The 22,226-nt window shown below is 39.9% G+C and overlaps 1 protein-coding gene across 1 annotated transcript in view; it reads right to left on the bottom strand.

Annotated features, from left to right (window-relative positions):
- Positions 1–22,226, bottom strand: part of LOC118326515 (VPS10 domain-containing receptor SorCS1) — a gene marked incomplete in the record, with an annotated part of 146,103 nt that overhangs the window by 56,869 nt on the left and 67,008 nt on the right. Inside the window, 2 exon segments of the mRNA XM_035659526.1 lie at positions 8,523–8,622; positions 16,789–16,856. Of these exon segments, the coding sequence (XP_035515419.1) occupies positions 8,523–8,622; positions 16,789–16,856 (168 nt within the window).

The raw sequence follows: 22,226 nt of genomic DNA, 5'->3' as shown, positions 1-22,226 counted from the left end.
CTGACTCCACCACCCAGGACCAAGCACCGAACCTGGGGTGACAGAGTCCGTGACTGCACCGACCTTCCAACATTCAAATCTCTGACAAAAACTCACCTTTTTAAATTTGCTTTTAATGTTTAGCTTAGTCTGATGTGTTTTTGGTGTTTTACTATTTGATGTTGTTATGCTGCTTTTATGTTTTTTATGTAAAGTGTCTTTGAGTATCTAGAAAAGCGCTTATAAATAAAATGTATTATTATTATTATTATTCCAAGAAAAACCCCAATGAATTAGAATAAGTGAAACCAGGAAAAGCAAGATTTTTATTTCTTCTAACACATTCTGCTTTATGATTCTTTAGATTTGTATGAAATCAAAGTATTTTTGATATGCTTTATGCAGCATTTTTTCTATATAATAGCCCTTTTATGTATCTATATCCAATAATTACCACTCAGTACAGTGGCCTTCATTGTTGGTGGCAGTCGACAATTCCCACCATGGATTCAGATAGGCATGAGACATTTATATCAGTCTGTATACTCTTCTAATGCTGTATGGATTTACTACTGATGTCAAACACCTTGATGCTGCTGCACATTAAAAGCATTTAACTTGTGAAACACTAGGTGGCTTTTATTGTAAAGAAGCTGCAGGAAACACAATATATTTGTTACTGACTGTTCATTAAAATGCATCTAAAAATCAAGACAGTATTTTTATTTTTTTTACAGAGAATCAGTTTAAAGTATGTCAGGAAGTAAAGGAACAGTCTGGAGCAGCCACAGTGAGCTGTTAGATGAGGACTTGCAGCCCCTCTGCAAGGTAACAAAATTTACTGTGCACTGCTGTTGTGTGGAAAAACTACCACTGGCATGGGCAGCTTGAAATGAGCCAGCGTTTGCTCATAGCATCATGGAAAATGGCCAATTATTGACTGACTTCTTTATGAAAACAACCTGAGTCAGTTGCTCTTCTGTTGTATAGGAAGCTGAGTGTTAGCTGCCTCCAGAATTTTAGTATTAAACCATATTTGCTGTTGCCAAATCAACCAAGAGTAACTTCTTAAAGCACCAGTGTGTAGGACTTGTGGCATCTAGTGGTGATGTTGCAGATTGCAAACAACTAAGTCCGCTCGCCTTCGTGTATGTTCATCCTGGGCTTACTGTAGAAAGAATGGTGGTTCAACATGGTGGATTTTGTAGAAGAGGCTCACTCCCTCTATAGATAAAAAAGTCTCATTCTCGAAAACACAACAATTCTTACTTTCAGGTTTTTATACACTAATGGAAACATACCTACCTGCCAATAGATCCTCCTAAATGTTACACACTGGATCTTCAAAGAGTAAAAGTTTGAAGTATAACAAGGACTCCGGCTGTCCTTGAACCTGCTAAACAATCACACCCACCTTAAAGCTTCTGCAAACTTCAACAAACTTTGTTTGCTTCACAAAGTCAGACAGCCTCTCCTCTGCAACAGTACCCAGCACCTCCAGAACCTTGTCCGCATCTATCTTTCACAGAATGGTTTAGAAAGTAACTGTGCCCCACTTAACTGGCTTGTCCAGCTTCAGAGAGCCGTGAAAAGCCCATCTTTGTAGCATCCAATGCCAAGAACCCAGCTTCAATGCAGAACAAAGGGAAAAGTAATATAAAACGAACTTCACTTAAATGTATTATTTTCTCCTTTTGGCTAATTTGGCACAGTGTTGTTTTTCCGTGGTTAGTTTTAGTCCAATTTCCATAGTCTGCTGTTGCTTGTAGGGTTGAGTGAGTACTCGAACCAGGTGTACAGGTGCACAGATAATGTACTTTTTTTGAGTTACATCAGATTAAAATGTGTCAATATCTGTACTCGTAAATAAAACCTTTACTAAACAAAAACTGAAATAGTTCTCTTCCTCTTCATGTGACCAAAAACATTGTTATGAAGCTAAATTCTGAGGCTGTTCTGTATATAGTTTTCTAATACTTATAGCAACTTCTTTCAGGCTTAAATTAACAACATGTACGGTTAGGACCGCCCACTTTTGTGTTAAGCACCACCTATGTCTGGTTTAAGCCAGGCCCTCCCCTAGTACCAACATGAATGCAGATAATTTAGTCTGTTAAACAGATTCAAGGATTCAATTTATTCATTTAAGAATGAAATTCAGATATAGTTCCCTTTATACTACTTAAAAACAGATATATAAATACATAGATATATATAGATATGTTTATACTGTATATACACATACATATTTATATAATAACTGTGTGTGTGTGTCGCTTCTCCCTACAGACATGTCCATGATTATTATGACCTATTATCAGATTAATTGGCTAAGACAGGGTCTATATTACTATCTATATTTGTATGAATGTAGTAATAAAGGAAAATGTCCAAGCAAGGGCAACTATTTGTCAAAAATCCAATTAAAAAGCATGAACTGAGAAGAGAGATGTGTCGGTGATACTATCATCAGGTTGCTTCATAAATATATATATCGAGGCTAACCTTCCCGTAAGGTGACACTCACCGCTACTGCAGAGAAAGGCATCAATTTTATATAATGCTGAGTATTTATGTATGACATTCCTCTCAGTTTTTGCATCATACTGTAAAGTCTGTGGACACTCTTCTTTTCCTCTGATAGCTTACGGATTCTGTTTGTCTTTACTTAAGACTTTTTTGTCATTGCCATTTTGAGGACAGTTCGAGGATATGAAATATTTAAAGTTCACTCTTAAGTCTGAGCTTGTACCCAAAAGTGAGACAATAAACAAAAGTCTTTGAAGCTCAACAGTGGGAGAGGTCTCATCTGAGGGGAATTCATATTCCACCCACCTGCCTGTTGTTGCCGTCTGAGCCGCACAAGGCCGTAATTGTTTTTGAATCGCTATGCATGCAAACACATGCGTGCGCACGCACAGACGGGCAGACGAAAACACAATCGGGGCCTTTGCCGTGAAAACAGTTGAGCCCGGCGATTGTTGTTTTAGTCAATACATTCATGAGGAAAAGCAGTTATGTATTCCTTTAAGACAACTCAGGCTGAATCAATCTGTCACTCACACGCTTCCTCTGGAAAATTCCTCTTTGTTTTCAAACCATTAGAGGCATTACCCATTTGTATGAGACTGCAATCTGTGAGGTTTTTGTTGGTGTTGTTTTTTTAACCAGCACTCGCCATCCCCAGCCATTTACTGTAATAATGTGCACTCACACAAAATCTCAGGCTAAAACCCAAAATCATTTCCCCTATTGTGTACTCGAGATGTGTCCTCTCATGTACAGGCTCAGTATGAAGCCACAATATGAAAATTGGTGTAATTGCTGTGTTGTCAGTCTGTTTTCTCCATGAGTGACCCCTGGGCCATCTCTCTATTTTATTTATTTATTTTTGCTCAGTCACTCTTTTTTTTCTCTTTTCCTCCCCTCTCCACACTTCCACGCTCACTTGCTCTCTGTCAGTTTATTTGCTGTCTCTTTCCCCCCTCTCATACCTCCTGCTCGCTTTCCCTCTCTCCATCTCTGCTCCCAGTGCTTTACTCCCTCTATCCCCCCGCAGCCACAGAGGCCTGATTTACTTCCACTACTGGGCGAAGTGAGGGGCTTTTGTCTGCCACCAGCAGCGGTCACATGGCGCCATGCCGGGGGTGACAGTGAGAGTGGCGAACCTGCAGCCTCTGCTACCCTCCCTCGCAAGCATGCATGTGTGTGCTTGTAATGAACTGCATGTAGGTGGGAAGAACAGTGTGTGTGTATTTGAGAGTGAGAAAGTTCCCCCATCCACGTTTGTTTCCCAGTCTGTTCCTCTGTATTATTTTTACTCTGTATATTTAGCCGGTCCATCCATGTGTCAGTCTAACGCGATGATCCAGAGTGAAATATTTCATAACTACTGGATGGATTGCCATTAGATTTGTTGCATACATTCATTGTTTGCGAGAGATAAATGCTTGTGCTTCATTTAGCGCCGCAGTTTCAAAAGTTCAACACAGTTAATGAATCTTGTTACTCAATTTATGTCAGCCTCAGCTCTACTTTGAGATGAATGCCCCTACCGCATGGTAACACTCTAATAGCAAATCCTAACACACTGACAGCATGCTAAACTTTAGAAAGTCACAGTAACATACTGTTTTAACTGTACGTGTATGTTCATACAGTGACCATATGTTCAAACTTCCAAACAGGAACCCTTATGTTTACCGCATTATGCATGCATGTGTATGCTCTTATGCATACAGGGGGACAATTATTTCAGTGCTTATCACACCTACCGAACACCCTTAGTAAGGAGTAAGCCTCTTGGAGTTCATAAAGACAGACCTTCTTTTCAGCATGACAGCTAACCGTTAGCATACTGACAGGTTCTGTCAGAAAGAGCCTATGACACTTGGCTATGATTCACCTTGACAATGATTGATTGACTGACATAAAGACAAATCAGTGTTTAAATCAGATGCATGGTGCGTTATTTATGTTAACAGAAAACGATAAATGTCTATAAAATCCCAGTAAATTAGAATAATATTATTCTATAATTATTATTTTAAAGGATCATTGTGTAAGTTTTGTTGGCATCTAATGGTCTAGTTGCAGATCGCAACTCCCTCGCTTCAACCCTTCCAATTGCAACTATGGTGGCCGCAAAACGAAAAATGCGAACGGCCATATCCAGAGTGTTTGGTTTGTCCATTCTGGGCTACTGTAAAAACATGGCGGCTCCAAGGAAGGTGAACCGCAGGGTCTGTAAATATAAGGCTCATTCGGTAACAAAAGCACAACTATCCTTATTTTTAGGTGATTATACACTAGTGAGAACACAGTATATTATATTATTATATCATTTCTTACAGTACATGCTCCTAAATGTTACACATTGGACCTTTAATTGTTGTGAAAACCGGGACAATTTGGTAGTGAATGTGGAAAAATGTCAGGAACTGGGACACCCTGCTTGAAACCAGGACACTCCCAGACAAACTGGGATGTATGGTCACCATATACCGTACTTAGATGTCAGCAACATACTAACGACATGTTATCATTCAAACGTGTTAATATGCAAAGCTAAACGGAAACTACTAAAATATTAGCATTTTAGTGTGCTCACAGTAAGTTTGTTTACCATATGCACTTTACAGTTAGCAAATACAGTAAAATGCCAAGCATCAGAACATGAACAGGATAGTGGCAGCGTTGATGAAAACATGGGATGCATCAAGAGATAGTGAAAGATTCCCATGTCTAGGATTTGCAAGCGTTCATGTGTAATTGTATAGTTGTGTGAGGGTTTACTACTTCACTGACATTTAACACAATTTGGTTTCACCTTGAACAGTGGACTTCGGCTGACATGAGGAATCCTGTTTGGCTTGACACTTATGCATTATTAAGTGTTATATATTTTAGAAAAAGCGTTAATTATGCCTTCTTGACATGAAAGCTTTTTACAAGTTCAAAACTGGTAATTATGACAAATGCATAACACTGTATAAGATGCCCAAAGCCTAATTTTGTGTCAGCTATATTTAGGCACATCTTGTCAACCTCAAGCTCAGCTCAGCATTGTCATACTCAGTCTAACAATGCAGTCTGGCAAGTCTGAGATGGCCTAAAATGGACACTGATAGACAGATCAACTCTGTGCATTTATGTTAAAAACTTTCCTTTTCTGGCACTCTTATGTCACATTACATTTTCCATTTTTCATTAGACTTGTGGCAAGGATCTGGGAAATACCAAAGATATATCTCTATTTTTCATCCATTCAACAATTATTTTACTTGCATTGTAATTATTATAACCTCATGGGGCAGCTACAGACTTTTAGTCTTGTTTATACTTTCTAAAGCATTACAAATGTCATGCTTTGGCAACAGGGGGATACTAGGAATGTGAGAGAGAAATAAGACCGAATGAGGTTGTGTGAACACGTGTGAGACGGAGATAATTAGAATATGTGCCTGTGTGTGAATGTAAGTGAGGGTGACAGGAGATAGATGAGAGGAAAGCACACACAAAAGCAGACACTACGTGTATGTGTGCATATCTGAGACCCCAGTAGTGTGCAAGGTGTCTGTCGTTTTGTTTGTATGCGTGTGTGTGTGAGAGAGAGTGTCTAAGTGTTTGTCTGTGTCCCTGTGTGTGTGAAAAGATATTAACAACCCGTCAAGTTGTTTGCAGGTCTTCATCTGCTCGCTGTTCTGTATTTAAACTGAGGGCCTGGTGTTGTTGAGCTAGCTGATTTCCTGGACTCTAATGCTATTGTGCTTTCCCAATGCCCTCCCCCTCCTTTCCCCACATTGCTGCCTCATTAGAAAAGCTTAAAAATCTTTTCATTGGATTTGCCGAGGTCGGACGGAACATGCACTGTTAATCCAACTTACAAGCGGTAGCGTAGAAAGACATTTTTACCTCAGTCTGCCTCTCCTACTTTAATTCAATTCAATGGGTGTTACTTAATGGCATGTTAGAGAGCTCCATACTTAGTCAAAATAACAAATTAAAATAAAGAGCTGTTAGCTGCCAGCCCCCCAGGAACCTTCAAGGATAAGCGGGTTTAACTAATGGATGAATAGATGGGCAATGAAAACTGTAAACAAAGCACATTCAACCTGAGTGTGAGCCAAATAATGCCAATGTAAAAGCTACAAAGGACTGTATCAGTGAGGTTTTGGTGTCGTCCCTGAGGAGTAACAAAGGTATGGGGCCAATATTGTAAAAACTATTTGTGAATGTGAGTGGAGAGTTGTGTAACTATCTCAATACATGTGTGCATAATTGTATTTGTTAATGAAGAATCTCTAAATGCGTACTGTGGTTTGTTAATGTGTACAGGAACCTCCAAATGTGTATTCAGAATCTGTGTGCATAATCAGGAAATGGAAATACAGACAAGTCATCAAGTTACAACTCAGATGGTCTTAGTTGTCTTCTTTACATGTGACTTTAGCTACACTTATGGTGACAAGGATCTGTTTTAATATCGCCATAAATATCTATATACAAATGTATAGATTTGTCTACACATTTACAAATGTATCTACACATTCACAAATCTCAATAAACTAGCATATGTTAAGTTTTTTTACATTTACAAATGATACAGATACACAACTCACGTTTGTAAACAGATTTGCTACAAAATGGCCCCATACAAGTGCTTTTTCTGTATCTTTCTGGAATGTTTTGCATCATTTCATAACAATCATGCCAGGAACAATCCACTGTTGAAAAGGGACTTTTTACTCATCACTGCTGTCATTGCTGTTGCCCTCTCCAATTGCCATAAAACAAAGATGGATGCAACAAGTTTAAACAAGGGAAATGAAAGTCTTTTTGGACCCATGACCATCTTATGTGCACTCAAAAAAAAACAACCAAATGGCCAAAACCCTAATGGACTGGGGCCGTAATGTAACCTGAGTGAATTGATCCAAATGGACCTGAGTGCAGAAAAATCAGTTAACACTGACCATTTGCTGATCTGCTGCCTCTAATATGTTTGAACCTCTGATTAGCAACTCACTGGCTCCTAAACATCACATTCAAAACAGTTCCTAGTTTGTTTCAGCTCTAGAAAGGAGTCGTCTTTACAGTTGAGTCTTAGAACAGGGGCAGATTTTTTCTATGGCGATAATGTATAGAACATGCTGGTAAACAGTATCTAAAAAATGCAGTAAGGTTGTCTGAGACTGCAAACCGACTGATATTGGTCCTCAATTTAAAAACTGCAGCCCCCTCACTCACTACAGTGGGTCGCCACAGCGGGCAAAATGCATATTCATCTGTATATTTTTCACAGAATAACACTATAATATCTCTTCTATTAGTTGAAATACATCTTAATCCTCCCCTTATGACAACATAAGGACATTCCAGCCTCACTATGTTCTTTAGGTTCAAGTTTTACTTACTGTTTCTGTCACTGGCTGGCTCCACGCTTGAACTGACCTCATAGGTGTCCCAATCACTGACAGACCATCTAACTGGATCAGGGGGGCGGCTGGGATTTTGAACTGAGTTGGGGCTGCATTTCATCTTCATTATTAGACCATAATTACCTCTGAGAAAATGACCTTTCCTGATTAGAGTCGTGTAAAGGGAGAAAGGTGAAACTGTGGCGTGAACAGAAACAGATGGTTCTAAATATCAATTGACCCAAACCCAGGTAAATGCAGGGGCACCACCTGAAGGAATGGCTGCAAATATAAACCAATCCTTGTCTTTTACTTTTACTAATTGATTTATTTCCAAAAAGAAAAAGACAAACTATAGCCAAGCTATTCATTTTAGAAATTGAAGAGTATTTTCTTTGCTGCCAGATAACTGTCTATGTGGATTTCACATGTTAATAAATGAAGTCAATGCGTCTTACTGACATTGTAGAAACAGGGAGAGACAGATATCAAACAGAGAACGATGAGTCAGACATCAATATGTCTGCCGGTATTTGACTTTGCACACTGTGTGTCAGACAGTGGAAACTCACACAATCAAGACAATTATTAAATTCAAAGGAAGTAACAGAAGAATAACATTACCTTTCTCTTGTTGTTCGGGCTCACGTACAAATAACTGAGTATTGTCTTTGCTCCCACTTTGTCATTCAGCTTCTGGTACGTTGCTCCGTAGTCAGTTGACCTGAAATTTAATCAGAAAGGTCTGATGAACACTTGATGAATTACTTGTTGCAATTAAAAAGTTCCCCTCGAGAATTCAATGTGAGAGGGGAAAGGGCACTGACGTAATTAAGTCCCTTTTGTGCTAGACGCGGCAACATGAACCCCAGTGGGAGGATTGGGTTCACTTCATTACGGTCACTTTTTAGTGACTTGAGCTGCTGTATTCATAATGTACACATATCCTGAAAACAGAGGTATGACTGAATACTACATTTTTACTGGAACTTGAAAAAAGTTAGTGTACTCTACACTACTCCACATAGACACACACATACACACATTACTACATTACCAACAGTGGACTATAAGTCCATGTATGGAGCTTTATTTTCTGGTGGTTTTGAAAGAAATCCAAATACAATAGAAAATGTAGTTTTATGGTCTTTAGGAGTCCATATACATAGACATAACCAGAATTTCTTCTGCTAATGTCAATGTCCAAGTGTGGTTCAATACAAATTATATTCTTTGGTTTACTGGTAACAATGCAAACATTTACAATCAAGTATAAATGAAACAAAAATCTAAAATACTATTAGTCAAATGAACATGAAAATGCTTCAACATATTATGTTCCTGAACGTCACAGAACAAAATATACAACATGAGGATTAAAATCCCTACCTGCCAGATACGATATATGCACTGTATAGGGAGTTTTTATGGCATTCATGCATAAATGTAAACAATACAACAGTGCATACTGTAGGGACAAGCAGTCTGAAAGCTTAAACCACATTAGAGACATGTTAAAGGAACTAGTTGAACAAGAAGGCAACACGTGGAACATGAATATGTGGAGAATAAACAGAAATATTGTCTAGAACTGGAGAAAATACTAACACAGTGAATGATTCAATCTAAATATGTATTGCGGCAACATTTTTGAAGAAAGAACACCACACAGATACCTAGAGTGTCATATTTTAAAGCAGAGGGCCACTGACCAAGCGGCAGTAACTGATTTGCATCGTGCCACCTAACAGAATACAGTTAAACTGACCAATTTGATTAATACACACAGATGTTTGTGTGTGTGTTACTTTGCAGCAGCCAATGATATAATGATGGATCACTGTGTGTACATTTAAGTATTTAAATTAGAGGCTACAGATCCTGCACACCTATCTGTCAGATAGCTGATTTAATGAGCTGAAGAAGGAGTCTTTCATAAAGATTAAAAGCAGCTGTGGATGACAGCTACTGGTAAACAATCGCTCAATTATCTGCATAAACTAACTAAAAACTTTTTAAGTGGGTGTAGTTTCTTTCAGTACGGACGTTTATGTATTTAATCTGTAGAAAGTCATGTGTTTCTAAATTTAGGTTACATTAACTGTATACTTTTTCTCCAAAGCACTGTTAAATGATTACATGAGAAGGGTCAGGCATTTAGTTAAACAGCAAAAAATAAAATTCTGTGGGTAAAGGATTCAAAAGTAATTTGTCTTTAACAGAAAAAAACCTAAACTCTGAGCAGGTATGATAAGATTATGATCTTTCTCTCTTAGTTATTATATATTCAGGGTCTACTCCATCCCACCTTCTGGGTTATATTCAGCACATAACAATCATCTTGGAATGGGATTTTGTCTAACATGACAGGCAAGCAGAGCCATCTCACCATTTCTTGAGCTTCATTTACATAGAAGAGAGTGATAAACTAGCTTAAAACAGTTAAATCAAGAGCAGTTTTGAATGAGTGCTGAAATATTGAAATGTTGGTCAAAGCACTAATGCGAAATTTGTGTTTGGCTGAAATTTAGCATTTCAGACTGTCTTGGAAAGTTTGATCGACTTATTTGAGCTGTAAGGTCTCATTTATTTGGAGAGGCCTGAGGCTCAATCAAGGAGCTATTTTAATTTCACATGAAGATAGAGAGCATGCAAATCTTAAAAATGCAGCAAGGACGCTGCAGAATGCCTTGTGTGACTTCAAATGAAGCAATCATTCACATCGACTGATGTTCTTTTTCTTTTTCTCCGCCTTCTTTGTGTGTAGCTGTTGAATACAGACTAAAATCCTTGTTTGAAGGGTTCTGAGTTTTCTGAGAGCTTCACGCCTGATGTTTACAAAACAGCCATGAAAATACAGAAATATTCATGTCACACTGGCAATTTTGTCTCATTTACCAGCCCTTTGAGGTTTTATTACTGGCTGGTTTCCGTGGTGAGCAAATTCATTGCCACCTGGCCAACTCTCCTGGATGAGTCCGGTATCATTCATCAGAAACCATCAACGCCCAGGATCATGGGACAATGACATCATCAGGCTATTGATCAGCTCCTCGAGGCCCCTGTCACAGAATCTCTTGATTTAGGGGCCAATGACTTATTTTTAGTGTAGCAACTCTCAACATGAACCAATAAAAGGACTCCAACCCCAGCAGATCCCAGGAAGATGAAAAGTTACATTAAATGGAGAATGATAGTTTCTCAAGGACGATGATTTGGAGTGAAACTGGTGTGCCTTGCTTGTGGCTTTTTGAAAAGGCTATTCAGTGCTTATGAGTGGGTGTAAAATGCAGCTCTGACTGCACTGCTGTGATTTTATCCGCCGTGAGGATGTTGGCTCTACGGGGGCTGCAGGTGAGCCGATGCCTCCGACTGTCCACATGTTGGATTAAACAAGTTAAAGGAACACTGTGCGAGGACACACGAGTGATAAGGCTCTCTGAGGAAAGAATGGATTCTGGATATGCTAGGAGGGTGATTGAGCTATTCCCTATTACATCTTGGAACACTTTCACACACATACACACACTCAATGAAAGGCATAAAACCTTTTTGAATCAACCCCATTTTTTACTTTCTCTGAAACAGATTAAAATTATGTCTATGGACACTTATTAAAAGGCTTATTAGATAGAGTTTTAATTATAATTTCTAGAGTCTACTATACACTGATAGGCAGCTACTACACAGCGTTTACATTTTCCATGGGGGTTTGATTAATCATGGTTTGGAGGATGAGAGCAGCATGCATGTTCGGTATAGTTAACATTGGGTCACTTGCTGCATTAGAGCGCTGAAAATCACCGAGAGCAATGCTTGAGACACTGGACAAATGGCTCAGCTGAGCAGAGTGTTCCAGGATGAATTTATGAAACCCTCAGCGCGCTCAGACAGTATATCTTCTGAGTAGCAGGCTAAATCATACCCTTCCCTCCCTCCATCCACATCCGCAATCCCTTTCCATCATATTCCTGCCTGCCCTTCAGATTTGGTGGCAAACTTCCACTCTTAAAGCTACACTAAGAGTGTGTTTGATAACAGAAGGTTGAAGAGAACAGCTTCCCATCGTCCCAATATGACTAATATAGCTACTTCCTGGAGATTATTTTTTTTGCATCAGAAGACCCAAATAAATCCGTCCAATCAGAGGAGACATCATACATATAGCCAACTGCTCGAAACTGCAGTAACAGACTCAGCGTTTAGCATTGTCCAACACTCCCCACTTTAGTCTCTCAGGTCTGTCCAAATTGGAGTACAATCTGAATAAATTATCATCTTAATGCATATATTCATGCATACAAACAAGAACAAACACAACCCGCAACCTCTGCACTCTCAAGTGTACAGGCCTCCCATGTAAGCCTATTTGGGCACCAATCTTCAAAAGAACGGAATCCAGGAAGCTCATAGCTGACAATTTCTTGTATTTGTACATCAAAAAACTCACTTTTTTGGAAAGAGGGAAGAGAGAGAGGGGACGATATGCAGCAAAGGGTCGTAAGCCGGAGCCGAACCCGGGCCGGGTGAGGACTCAGCCTTACATGGGGTGCTCTACCAGGGCACCCCATTGGTTGTCTTTTCAACATAGATGAGCCTAACACATAACATATATGTATGTAAGTGCAGGAAAGGAGAAAATTGACAGAAACTTACTCAACCGTTAGTGGAGCACAGAGCAAAAAAGGGCGTGAAAGTTGGCAGCTCTGGTGTTGAGTGAAGCTTTGGGTCAGGTTTGGGTCTTATTATTTCTAAATGCGTTGCATAGGCCTGGCAATGGTCAGTAATCGATGAAAAAAGCTAAAATAGCCTTGGTTGTCTAGTCCAAGATTTAGGCCGCTGCAGAACACAAGCGATTATAAGCCTAGTTATTTGTATCAAAGCTTATGATGTGAGATATTTTGCTTTGTATGTTCTTTGGCATAAAGCAATGACAGACAGGTTGGCAGACTTGTGCATGATCACATCATGCCACGTGATTTCAAGGCATAAAGGTTTCAAGCTGTTACCTCATGCTGCTATTTGGGGCAACTACAGGCAGAGATGCCTAGTTTAGCTTCAAACTCTCCCTGAGGAGTGCTGGGTTTCTGGCAGACCAATTGGCTATCTTAAATGCAGTTATCTGTTGCTTTGCTGCTCTGTCTTCCTGGCTGTAAATTGCCCACTAATGTCCTGCACCGTGATTATCCTCGGCGCTCTTTCAAACTGTATATCATCCGTTCACTCATCTGTCTCTCTGTCAATCTGTCTGCTTCTACACATGCACCTTTAATCATCCATCCATTAGTAGAAGCTCTGTTTTCTCAGGGCATCAGATTTATAATAATGCGAGTGAAACATCAGTAGTAGATGCACCATTACGAGGGTAATGTGGTACCATCATCAGAGACACAGAGCAATAGCCTCACTAGGGCCTCTATGAGGTAACAGCCGTCACATAATGGTACATTTACCATAGCTCTGGGTGAGAGCTTAAGCCTTTAGGCAGCCTCGGTGGAAATTGTGAGTTGTTTGCTCCGTGAATGATTCCCTTTTCGTCAATGAAAGGCACCTTACATATGTTACTTTCATCCATTAACAGCAGTTCTACATCAGTCAACTGTCAAGTCAACCTGTCAAGACTATATAGAAATACACAAGAGCAGTTCACTAAAAGGTTTTTTACTTTGAGACAAATTGAGACTAAAATTAGATGAATGTGCTCCAAAATGCAAAAGTGTACAGTCTTTGCAAACAATTTGATGATGCAATATAAGTCTAGGTTTTGCTAAAGGTTTTATTATTATAGCCATAAGTCGCCGTATTGGACATGGCAGGTAAGGCAGCCTGACTATTTTGTCCCAGTACTGACATTCTGAATCCCAGAATGTCATCTAAACTCACCATTAATGTTTTAAAAACTCAACAACAGCACTGAAAATGTGGGGACACTATCGGTCGGAGTCGAGAAAGGTGAAGGAACATTTTATTGTGGCTGTATGATTATGTTTTTATTTTAATTACAACACAGATTTTATTTTTTAGTTAACTTCCTTGATCAATGTACAGTTTTTATTTGCTCTGCTGATGACTACTTTGTTGTTGGTGTTTGTTTTGTTTAGTTTTTTACCGCTGTTTTAGTATATTTTGTTCATTAACTTGATGCTTAACATGCAAGATCAAAATGTATTTGAATATGTCAAGGTCATGGTGTGCTTGCAAATTAAGTTTCTTAGCACACAAGAGTGCCATCAATCTTTATTTACAGAGCTTGAGCAGTTGGCTAGCTAGCCTGGCTCACTGTGGTGGTGATGCTGAAAAAATTAAATAAATGTCCACTAATTTATTTAACTTTTATTTTAACAAAAAAGTACCACTGGCAGTGACTTTAATGCTTCACAGGTAGATGCAGATCCTATCACAACCCCCAGCAAATTTTCACTTGACTCTGAAGTACCCCTCAGCTATAAGAGCATTTAAGCAGCCCTCAGGTAATTGTTTTGGCTTTACGGTTCACAGATTTACTATTCACAGATTTACTGTTTGATTCTCTCTCACAGCTCTCATCGTTGTCATCTTTGCCACTTTGAGGACCCACTACTGCTGTCAGCTCAGCAGTAAAAGACAGACAAAGTAAGCAACTAGCTACTTTCCTCATGAGTGAATATTAAACTTACATTCATCAGGTGGACTCAAACGCAACTGAATGCTAATGTTGTTCTGTGCCTTCCTTATAAGTAAATGAGCCAGTGTTTGCCAACACACTCACCCGTATCCACTTTATAAGGTGATAAAATGAGAATATTGTTTTTACAGCTTGTTGTGCTGCCCCCAGGTGGCCAGAAAACCCTTCTACATCTAATGTATAAATTATTAAAATCATGTAAAGTGTGTTCGGCTAACAATGGTGACACATATATTTTTGCATTGCATTAAAGAGTTAATCATAGCTTCTGATCCATCAAAAGATGAAGATATCCAATTTCTATATTGCTGACCCCCTTTTGTTACTGTCAGGGTGCAAACACACATATAGGACTTTGGTTCTTTTTCTGCCTTGCAGCATAAAAATTAACCTTGGAAGCAGGGAATTAAATGTGCTTAAGTATAAATCTCAGTGTACAGGTACAGCTCATGACAGATTTTAAATTCCATATCCCTAGGAGTGCTTTATCCATCTAGACAACAGTGGCAATAAAAAGGTTGGTTGAACTGAGGCTCAGGATAAAATATTGAGAGAAAGTAAACCGAATGACACAGGTTGCCTTGGCCTGTCCATTGCCCATGCACTGAATTGGGTATTCATACTGTATGCTGTTACATAAACAACATATGAATGAATGAATATGTAGTGTTGACTGGTCTTGATTTCACCTTCATATTACCCATAACCCTTCCTTTAATGAAAAGGCTATACAGACAAAAACACTACTTCCATGCTCAGTATCTCATATGCACCATGAGCATTAGCTTCATACACTTCACTGAAGCTATGTGACGCTTATACCAAGCAAAACATTCAAACCCAAGGAACCATGCTTTTACAGCTGCACCATTACATTTAAAATGGAAGTATCCTTGAGCAAGATACTGAACCCCAAATTGCTTCTGATGCATAGCATCGGTGTGTGNNCCCCAAATTGCTCCCGATGCATTGTGTGAATGTGTATGAATGAGTTAGTTTCTGTTCGATGGACTTTGAGTGAAAAGCACTTTGAGTTGTCGGAAGACTAGAAAGGCGCTATACAAGTACAGGTCCATTTACCACAATGAAATGTAAGTTGTCACCACTTAACGCTAAACATTCAATACATATATACAAATATTTAAATTATAATAGAATCAAATTAAATGAAAATTAAATTCAATATTTCAACAATTTCGCTTTAGTTTAGCTTTGTAGTTCACATTGTAGCTTTCCTTAACTCTCTGCTATAACAGCTGTCATAAAAACATCTAATGCCTTTAGACAGTTTCTTTGGTGGCACTGGGAGATCAACGCACTACAACTTGAGAAAACACATGCCAACAGATAAAAACACAAGCAAATCATCAGTTATTTGGAAACTGGGGGGGAAATAATTTAGAAAACACGCTGCAAAGACAGAAACTGGTAATGGGCGGATCGATCCAAAATATTGATATATCGATCCAACGTTGGTATTGATATTGATAGTGTAATGGGATCGATACTTTAGTTTCTTTAGTTTCTATCCTGTCCACGCTGTCTGTCTCTGTGTAAGTGCCGCTGCTTTTGAGTGCCGCTCCTGTCACAGCGTGGACCACAGCCAGGCACTGACCCAGTCGTCTAGCCATCACAATGTGGCCCATTTCAAATCGCTCAGATCCTCACGCTGCCCATGTTTCCTGCTTCTAACACATCAACTTTGAGTTATGTTATGTTATGGCTGATCGGTGTATATACATTTCATAGGCAACAATACATTAAAAAACCCATTTCAATACCCAATACTTCTTCAGATCTTCTTTGGTTATGACTCTCTTTATTTAAGACATAAATGTAGCCAAGCTCCTTCTTAAATGGAATAGTTACATCAGAATCAAGTCAGAAACGAGGTTGACGCTCTGAACAAGGCTACACTGTGTTCAAGGCTGGTCAAGGTAATTTGCTGGATAACACTGCCAGCTCCAGTGGTGTTGATTTCATGTGAGGGATTTGTCATACGGCTATTCAGGCTTGTCATTGAGAGATGTATTTTAGACTGCTGTGTCCTTTAAAAGCTTTGAATGTTGCATTAATTCATATTTTGACACCCTTATGATTATAGGTATTCTTTATTTCTAAACACAGCTCAACCCACAGGATTAAACACATCAGAAATATATAAAACAGTCTCATAGCTGCTTGAGGCTTTAAATGTCATGAGCTCATGTAGTGTGATAAGCTTACCTCCATAATGAACTCTCAGTCACACTGTTGAGGTTGAAGTCAAATAGTTTGGTCAGCATCAAGATCACCTGCAGAACGAGACAAGCACTGCAATCAATACACAGGCCTATTGATCAAATGTCTGGTTAGCAAGTTAAACGGTATCAATGCAAAATTGACAGGAAGGACAACAAACAGCGACCATTTGTATCCATTATGGCAGAAGCCTTGTTTGGTTCTTTCTTCCACATAGTCAGTGTCAGACAAACCAATAAATTGCTTTTTATATGTCTGCATTAAGTTTGGAGTGGAAGTCTTCAACCAAATGAATACCTCACCTTTCAAGCATGTAGGAGAAACGACAGTGGCTAGGAAACTCTGGGAAAAATGGGAATTGCCCTATCTAGAGCCAGTGTTAGCTTTGTCTGTTCTGGGCTACTGTAGAAACATGGCAGTTCAACATGGTGGACTCTGTATAAAAGGACCCACTTTAAGGTAACAAAAACACAAAGATTCCTTATCTCAGGTGATTATACACTAATGAAAACATATCTCTGAATATTATATTCAATTTCTGCTAATAGATCCTACTAAATATCACTGGATGATTAAATTTAGTAAAATTGGTTCCAGGTAGGTCCACGTAGGGTATTATTCTACAGGTCTGTGTGTTAGGTTTCCAATCCAAATGTAGTGCAAATTTTAATAGAATATTCGGGAAATCTTCAAAAGCTCTTTCAAAAGAAAGAAAAAGTATGTTTCCTGACACTACTGTTAGGAGCTGAGCTCATCGAAATACACAGCACCAATTTTAATTTTATGAAACCAATGCAGAAGAAGAGGGCACGACAATATCATCACTCCACATTTCATCAGCCACTATTCTTCCGCTTGAGTGACAAATGAGCCATCTGCTTCATGTAGGTTATGACTTATTCGCTGTTTCCATTGCACTTTGTCACATTTTGTTTTTATCGATGCATCAACCTTCCGTCAAGTGTAAAGACGTATTTGCAATGTTAATGGATGAGGACAGATGTAAAAGGAAAAGGAAAAATATACATCGTTCAATGCTGAAGGCAGTAGTAGGGACTTGGGTTGGGAACCAAAGGGTCACCGGTTCAAGCCCCACAGACCACAGTATGGAGTGTGGACTTGGTAGCTGGAAAAGTACCAGTTTCATCTCTTGTGCACTGCTGAGGTGCCCTTGAGCAACACACCTAACCCTTAACTGCTCCCCTGGCGCTACAGCTGCCCACTGCTCCTAATGTATATAGTAATGTATATAGGATGGGTCAAATGCAGAGCACAATTCTGTATGTAAAATGCTGTAGGTGCTGTGTATACTGGAAATAAAAAGACTTTATCTTTATCTTTACTACAGGGGTCTCAAACTCAAATTGCCTTGGGGCCACTGCTGGTACTGTCATCTCAGAGGAGGGCCACTTCAACATTCATGTACTGTAAGAAAGCACAATATTCTGAAAATATCTTCATTACTAACATCATACTTAACAACAATGAAGATCTGAAGTGTGCTTTTTTTTATTTAACCTTTGCACACATTTGCAGGCCCCTTTGTCCATTATTTTGCACCAAACAAAATGTATATGAAGGTGTAGTTTTAAATTGATTATATTTTTTAGATTTATATTTGTTTGACATTATGTCGTGGGCCGGAGGGAGGTGGTTAGAGGGCTGGAAATGGCCCCAGGGCGACAGTTTGAGATTCCTGCTTTACTACTTTGGTGGTTAGCCAAGCGTTTGGATAGCAGATCAAATGTGTGCTCCGATGTCATTATGTCGTTAAATGTGAGATTAGAGACTTTATACTGTAATTTGGTATAATTAAGAAAGCCAGTTAATCAATTGGAAAGTTCAAGGTTGATATTTTAAGTCTTTCAAAGAGACGTGCTAATTGATCCCATATACAAGCAGGGACTGTAAGCTAGGCTAACTCTCAAACAAATGTTCAAACTGTGAATAAGGACTTGGGGGGAGTTCTTAATACAATTTACTTACTTTCTTTCTTTACCTTACTTAGCTTATCGTCTGTCTCTGTGTTTTAATGTCCCAAAACATTTAAATGCATTTACTGAAATGGATCTAATCTAAAGTGATTTAGGATGACCATTTTACCCCTCCCATTATATAAAACTGCACTTGACTTCCTTAGCTGGTGGGTTGCAGTAGCACCGCTATGTTATGGAACCTGTATGAGCAGCCATCCTTTTAAACCACACAATGTTGTCTTTTATTATGTACCTTGATTAGTTATCATTCAGAAGTCAGAATGAAACTGAGCTCATCTCGACACCCACGCCAACCACCGTGCATACTACACATTGCTTAACGTGATCCCCTCTAATTGTTTCACACTCATTACTTAACCATATCACTCCACTGTAAATATTCCTTATTCCAGTAGCGACCCTCAAGGTGCACGGGATGAGGGAAAGTGGGTCAGCCAAGGTCTTTGGGGAAAAACAGAGGCAGAAACATCAGATTTCGCTCCGAGCCTAAAAGAAGTAAAGCAGCACGGAAACTCACAATCTGTTTACTTTGTGACTGGAGGTGTATTTGAAATGGATAAAATTCCAAAGAAGCAGAAAAGAGGCAAGAAAATCTTCACAGGGAACGCTGCAGTTTCAGTTTAATATAGTCCTTCTTAACAGCTGTGTAGAGTTCTTACTTCTCTTGCTTGTGAGTTTATGTTTCATGTTGATAACACTGTGAAAATCCCCAGGGATATTTTGTGGTGATCTTATCTGATGACCCTTCTGCATTGTGGATAACCAGCAGCACAATGGTCTGGTGATATGGCATGGGCAAAGAGGAGATGCTGCCAATGAAGGAACATCTATTCACATAATGAAGTGGCTTGTGATGCGCTGGTATCATTATCTCCAACTTTGCTATCGGGAAAACGGCTGTATGTACAAGCCAGGTGATGCACGAAGATATTTCCCAGCGTACGGAGTAAAATAAACAACCCGAGTCTGTACAATTTATATTGGTTGCCTTTAAGTCGGGTGCCATGCTGCGCATGGCCAATATCCAGCTGTTTCTCCTTGGCCCTAGCTGCCTTTTGATACCTCCACTGCCTGTTACTGAGGCAGCAGCCGAGCCACTGTATGACTTGTGTGACTTTGTGAAACAGTTCCGCCAGCATGGGGTTCCTGTGAGTACAAGCAGAACAGATGCACCTTGGGTAGCGGAATTACATTGCGAGGTTGGGGCTCCTGTGATCAAGCTTATTAAATATGCGGCAACATCTGCAGCCCCCAAAACTCTCAAAACGTGCGGTGCACTCAGCCAAGCCGTGTCTGGCAGCTTTTTGGAGTGTTGAAAAATAACTGCCAGGACAACAACAAGTAGTAAAAAAGGCATTGATTAAGAGTGATTCAGGAAGTAGCTGGGCGTTTTCAGCATGGGCAGGATTAGCCTGGGGAATGAATAACCTTAAATGTCCGGACTAAACCTTTGCATGCTAATGACTGACCAGGTCCATTTAGCTGCCCAGCTGGAGGCTGAATTCACACTCGCACCACGCAGCTTCTCTCTTTCTCTGTAGTCCCTCACTTTCTTTCACTCCCCCTCCTTTTTTTCTCTCTCCCGTCACATCTCAACACCATTTTCTTCTGCGAGTCTACATTTGTGTGTGCGTGAGAGAGAGAGGGGTGAAGGTGAGGGTAATGGTACAATTATGTTTTTAGCATCTCTGAGTCACTCTGCCGTGTGTTTGCATGCCTATGTGTGGGTCAGTGTGTATCTGTCTCAATGAAGAGGTGAGGTGAGGGAGCAGTTATGCTTTTGCAACTCTGAGTTGCCCCTTATGGCTTTGGTTTGTGTGTGTAATATTGTATGTGCGTGCAGGCTGTGAGAGGTATCCAGATTCCAGATAAAGTCCTCTCAAAGGCTGAGGTGTACGCCAGGTGACTTGGCTTCATTAGTTGAAGGGCAGTGTGCGTACGGGCCCTTCTGTCTGCCACATATGGAGACTATGTAGGCAGTCATCAGCGAGTGGCCCTGTCAGATGGGCTCCCACTGGAAAGTGCATATGCTCCATCACTGTCCATGCCAATTAGGCCTGTGGGCTTCTCCTACTGTAAATACGACGATGAGGCAAGGTTCCCCTCCACCAGGGCCAGCAGAGACTCTGCAGCCTCTGGACAGACTCACTTCTGACAGTTTAGAGATGTGCAGAGGAGCATGAAGGCATCAGATTGAGACGGGACGTACTGTAGCTGGTGACTGCGTGCTACAGTTTGAGATTAAAGATGCAGTGAACGGATACAAGGATTGAAACGGTACCCTTGCCTCTGCAAAAAATTGTACTGTAGCGGTGGGTTGCACTGTGTGTTTGTATGGAGGCTGCACTGACTGAAAGAGAGGAGATGATATCGTAGATGTACATGCCCCAAACAACAAATAGAGTGAAATCCCACTAATGAAACAGTGGCTGCCATAGTGTCAAAGACAACTTGGAGCAGTAGCTCCAGGATCACCAGTCATCCCTGGCTGCTACAGTCAAGATAACAAGAGAGACAAGCAGGAAGAACATTGTTATCTTTTGTGGCATGTTGCTTAACAAAAAGTTAAAGCCAAGGTCCACAACTTTCTGCACATTCAATCTACAGCAATGCAACGATGAAAGGTGAGTGGCAATACAGAAAATCCGAAAGTGAACAGCAAGCTGGTATAAGCTCATCAATACATTAACCTGCATGGTTATGTGCTTCAGCTGCATAGCTGAAAAGCCTAACTCAAGACTTTTAAGCTGCACTAATCAATATTTTTTTATATTGACAATGGAGCAAAAGACTGCGTGCCCACAGAGAACTATCACCAGTTCCCCTCGGCTGTACAGGATGTTTTAGTGTCTTTTAGCTCATTGTTTTGGTTTTCAGTCAATTGATGTCATATCAAGCTGCAGCAGGCTATGGAAGCCCATTTCTGCCAATGGGACACAGAAAAAGAATCTGTCAGTCATTATAATGAGAAATTTGTGAGTCAAAATATTGAGAACATTTCTGGGCCAGGAGCCAGGGATCGAACCAACAACCTTCTTATTAGGGGACGACCTGCTCTGCCTCTGCGCCACAGCTGCTTACTGAATAGTTTTTTTCCTGTCACATTGGTGGAAATGGGCTTCTATAATAGGCAGCTTTTCAGAAAAAGTTCTGATAAACCGACCTACACTAATTGTAGCAACACACAGCAAAGATTTATCGACTTGTTGGTGAATATAGTAAAAGATTTACCAACTAAAGATACAGATATTGTTCTCAGGACTAGGTGGAGAATATTGGACCTACATTCATCAGGAGGCCAAAAACACAACTTCAAATGAATGCTAATGTTGTCCTGTTTTCTGCTGGATGTGCAACTGCTCGCCAGCAAATGCCACAACAACCATTTTTCATTTGCTCCATTTCTAATTTGTCTTTTAACTTCCG

This window comes from Morone saxatilis, unplaced genomic scaffold (genome assembly GCF_004916995.1).
Source record: "Morone saxatilis isolate NCDOM2014 unplaced genomic scaffold, NCSU_SB_2.0 Contig17, whole genome shotgun sequence".
Taxonomy (NCBI): Eukaryota; Metazoa; Chordata; class Actinopteri; family Moronidae; genus Morone; species Morone saxatilis.
This window is presented reverse-complemented; position numbering and strand designations above follow the sequence as displayed.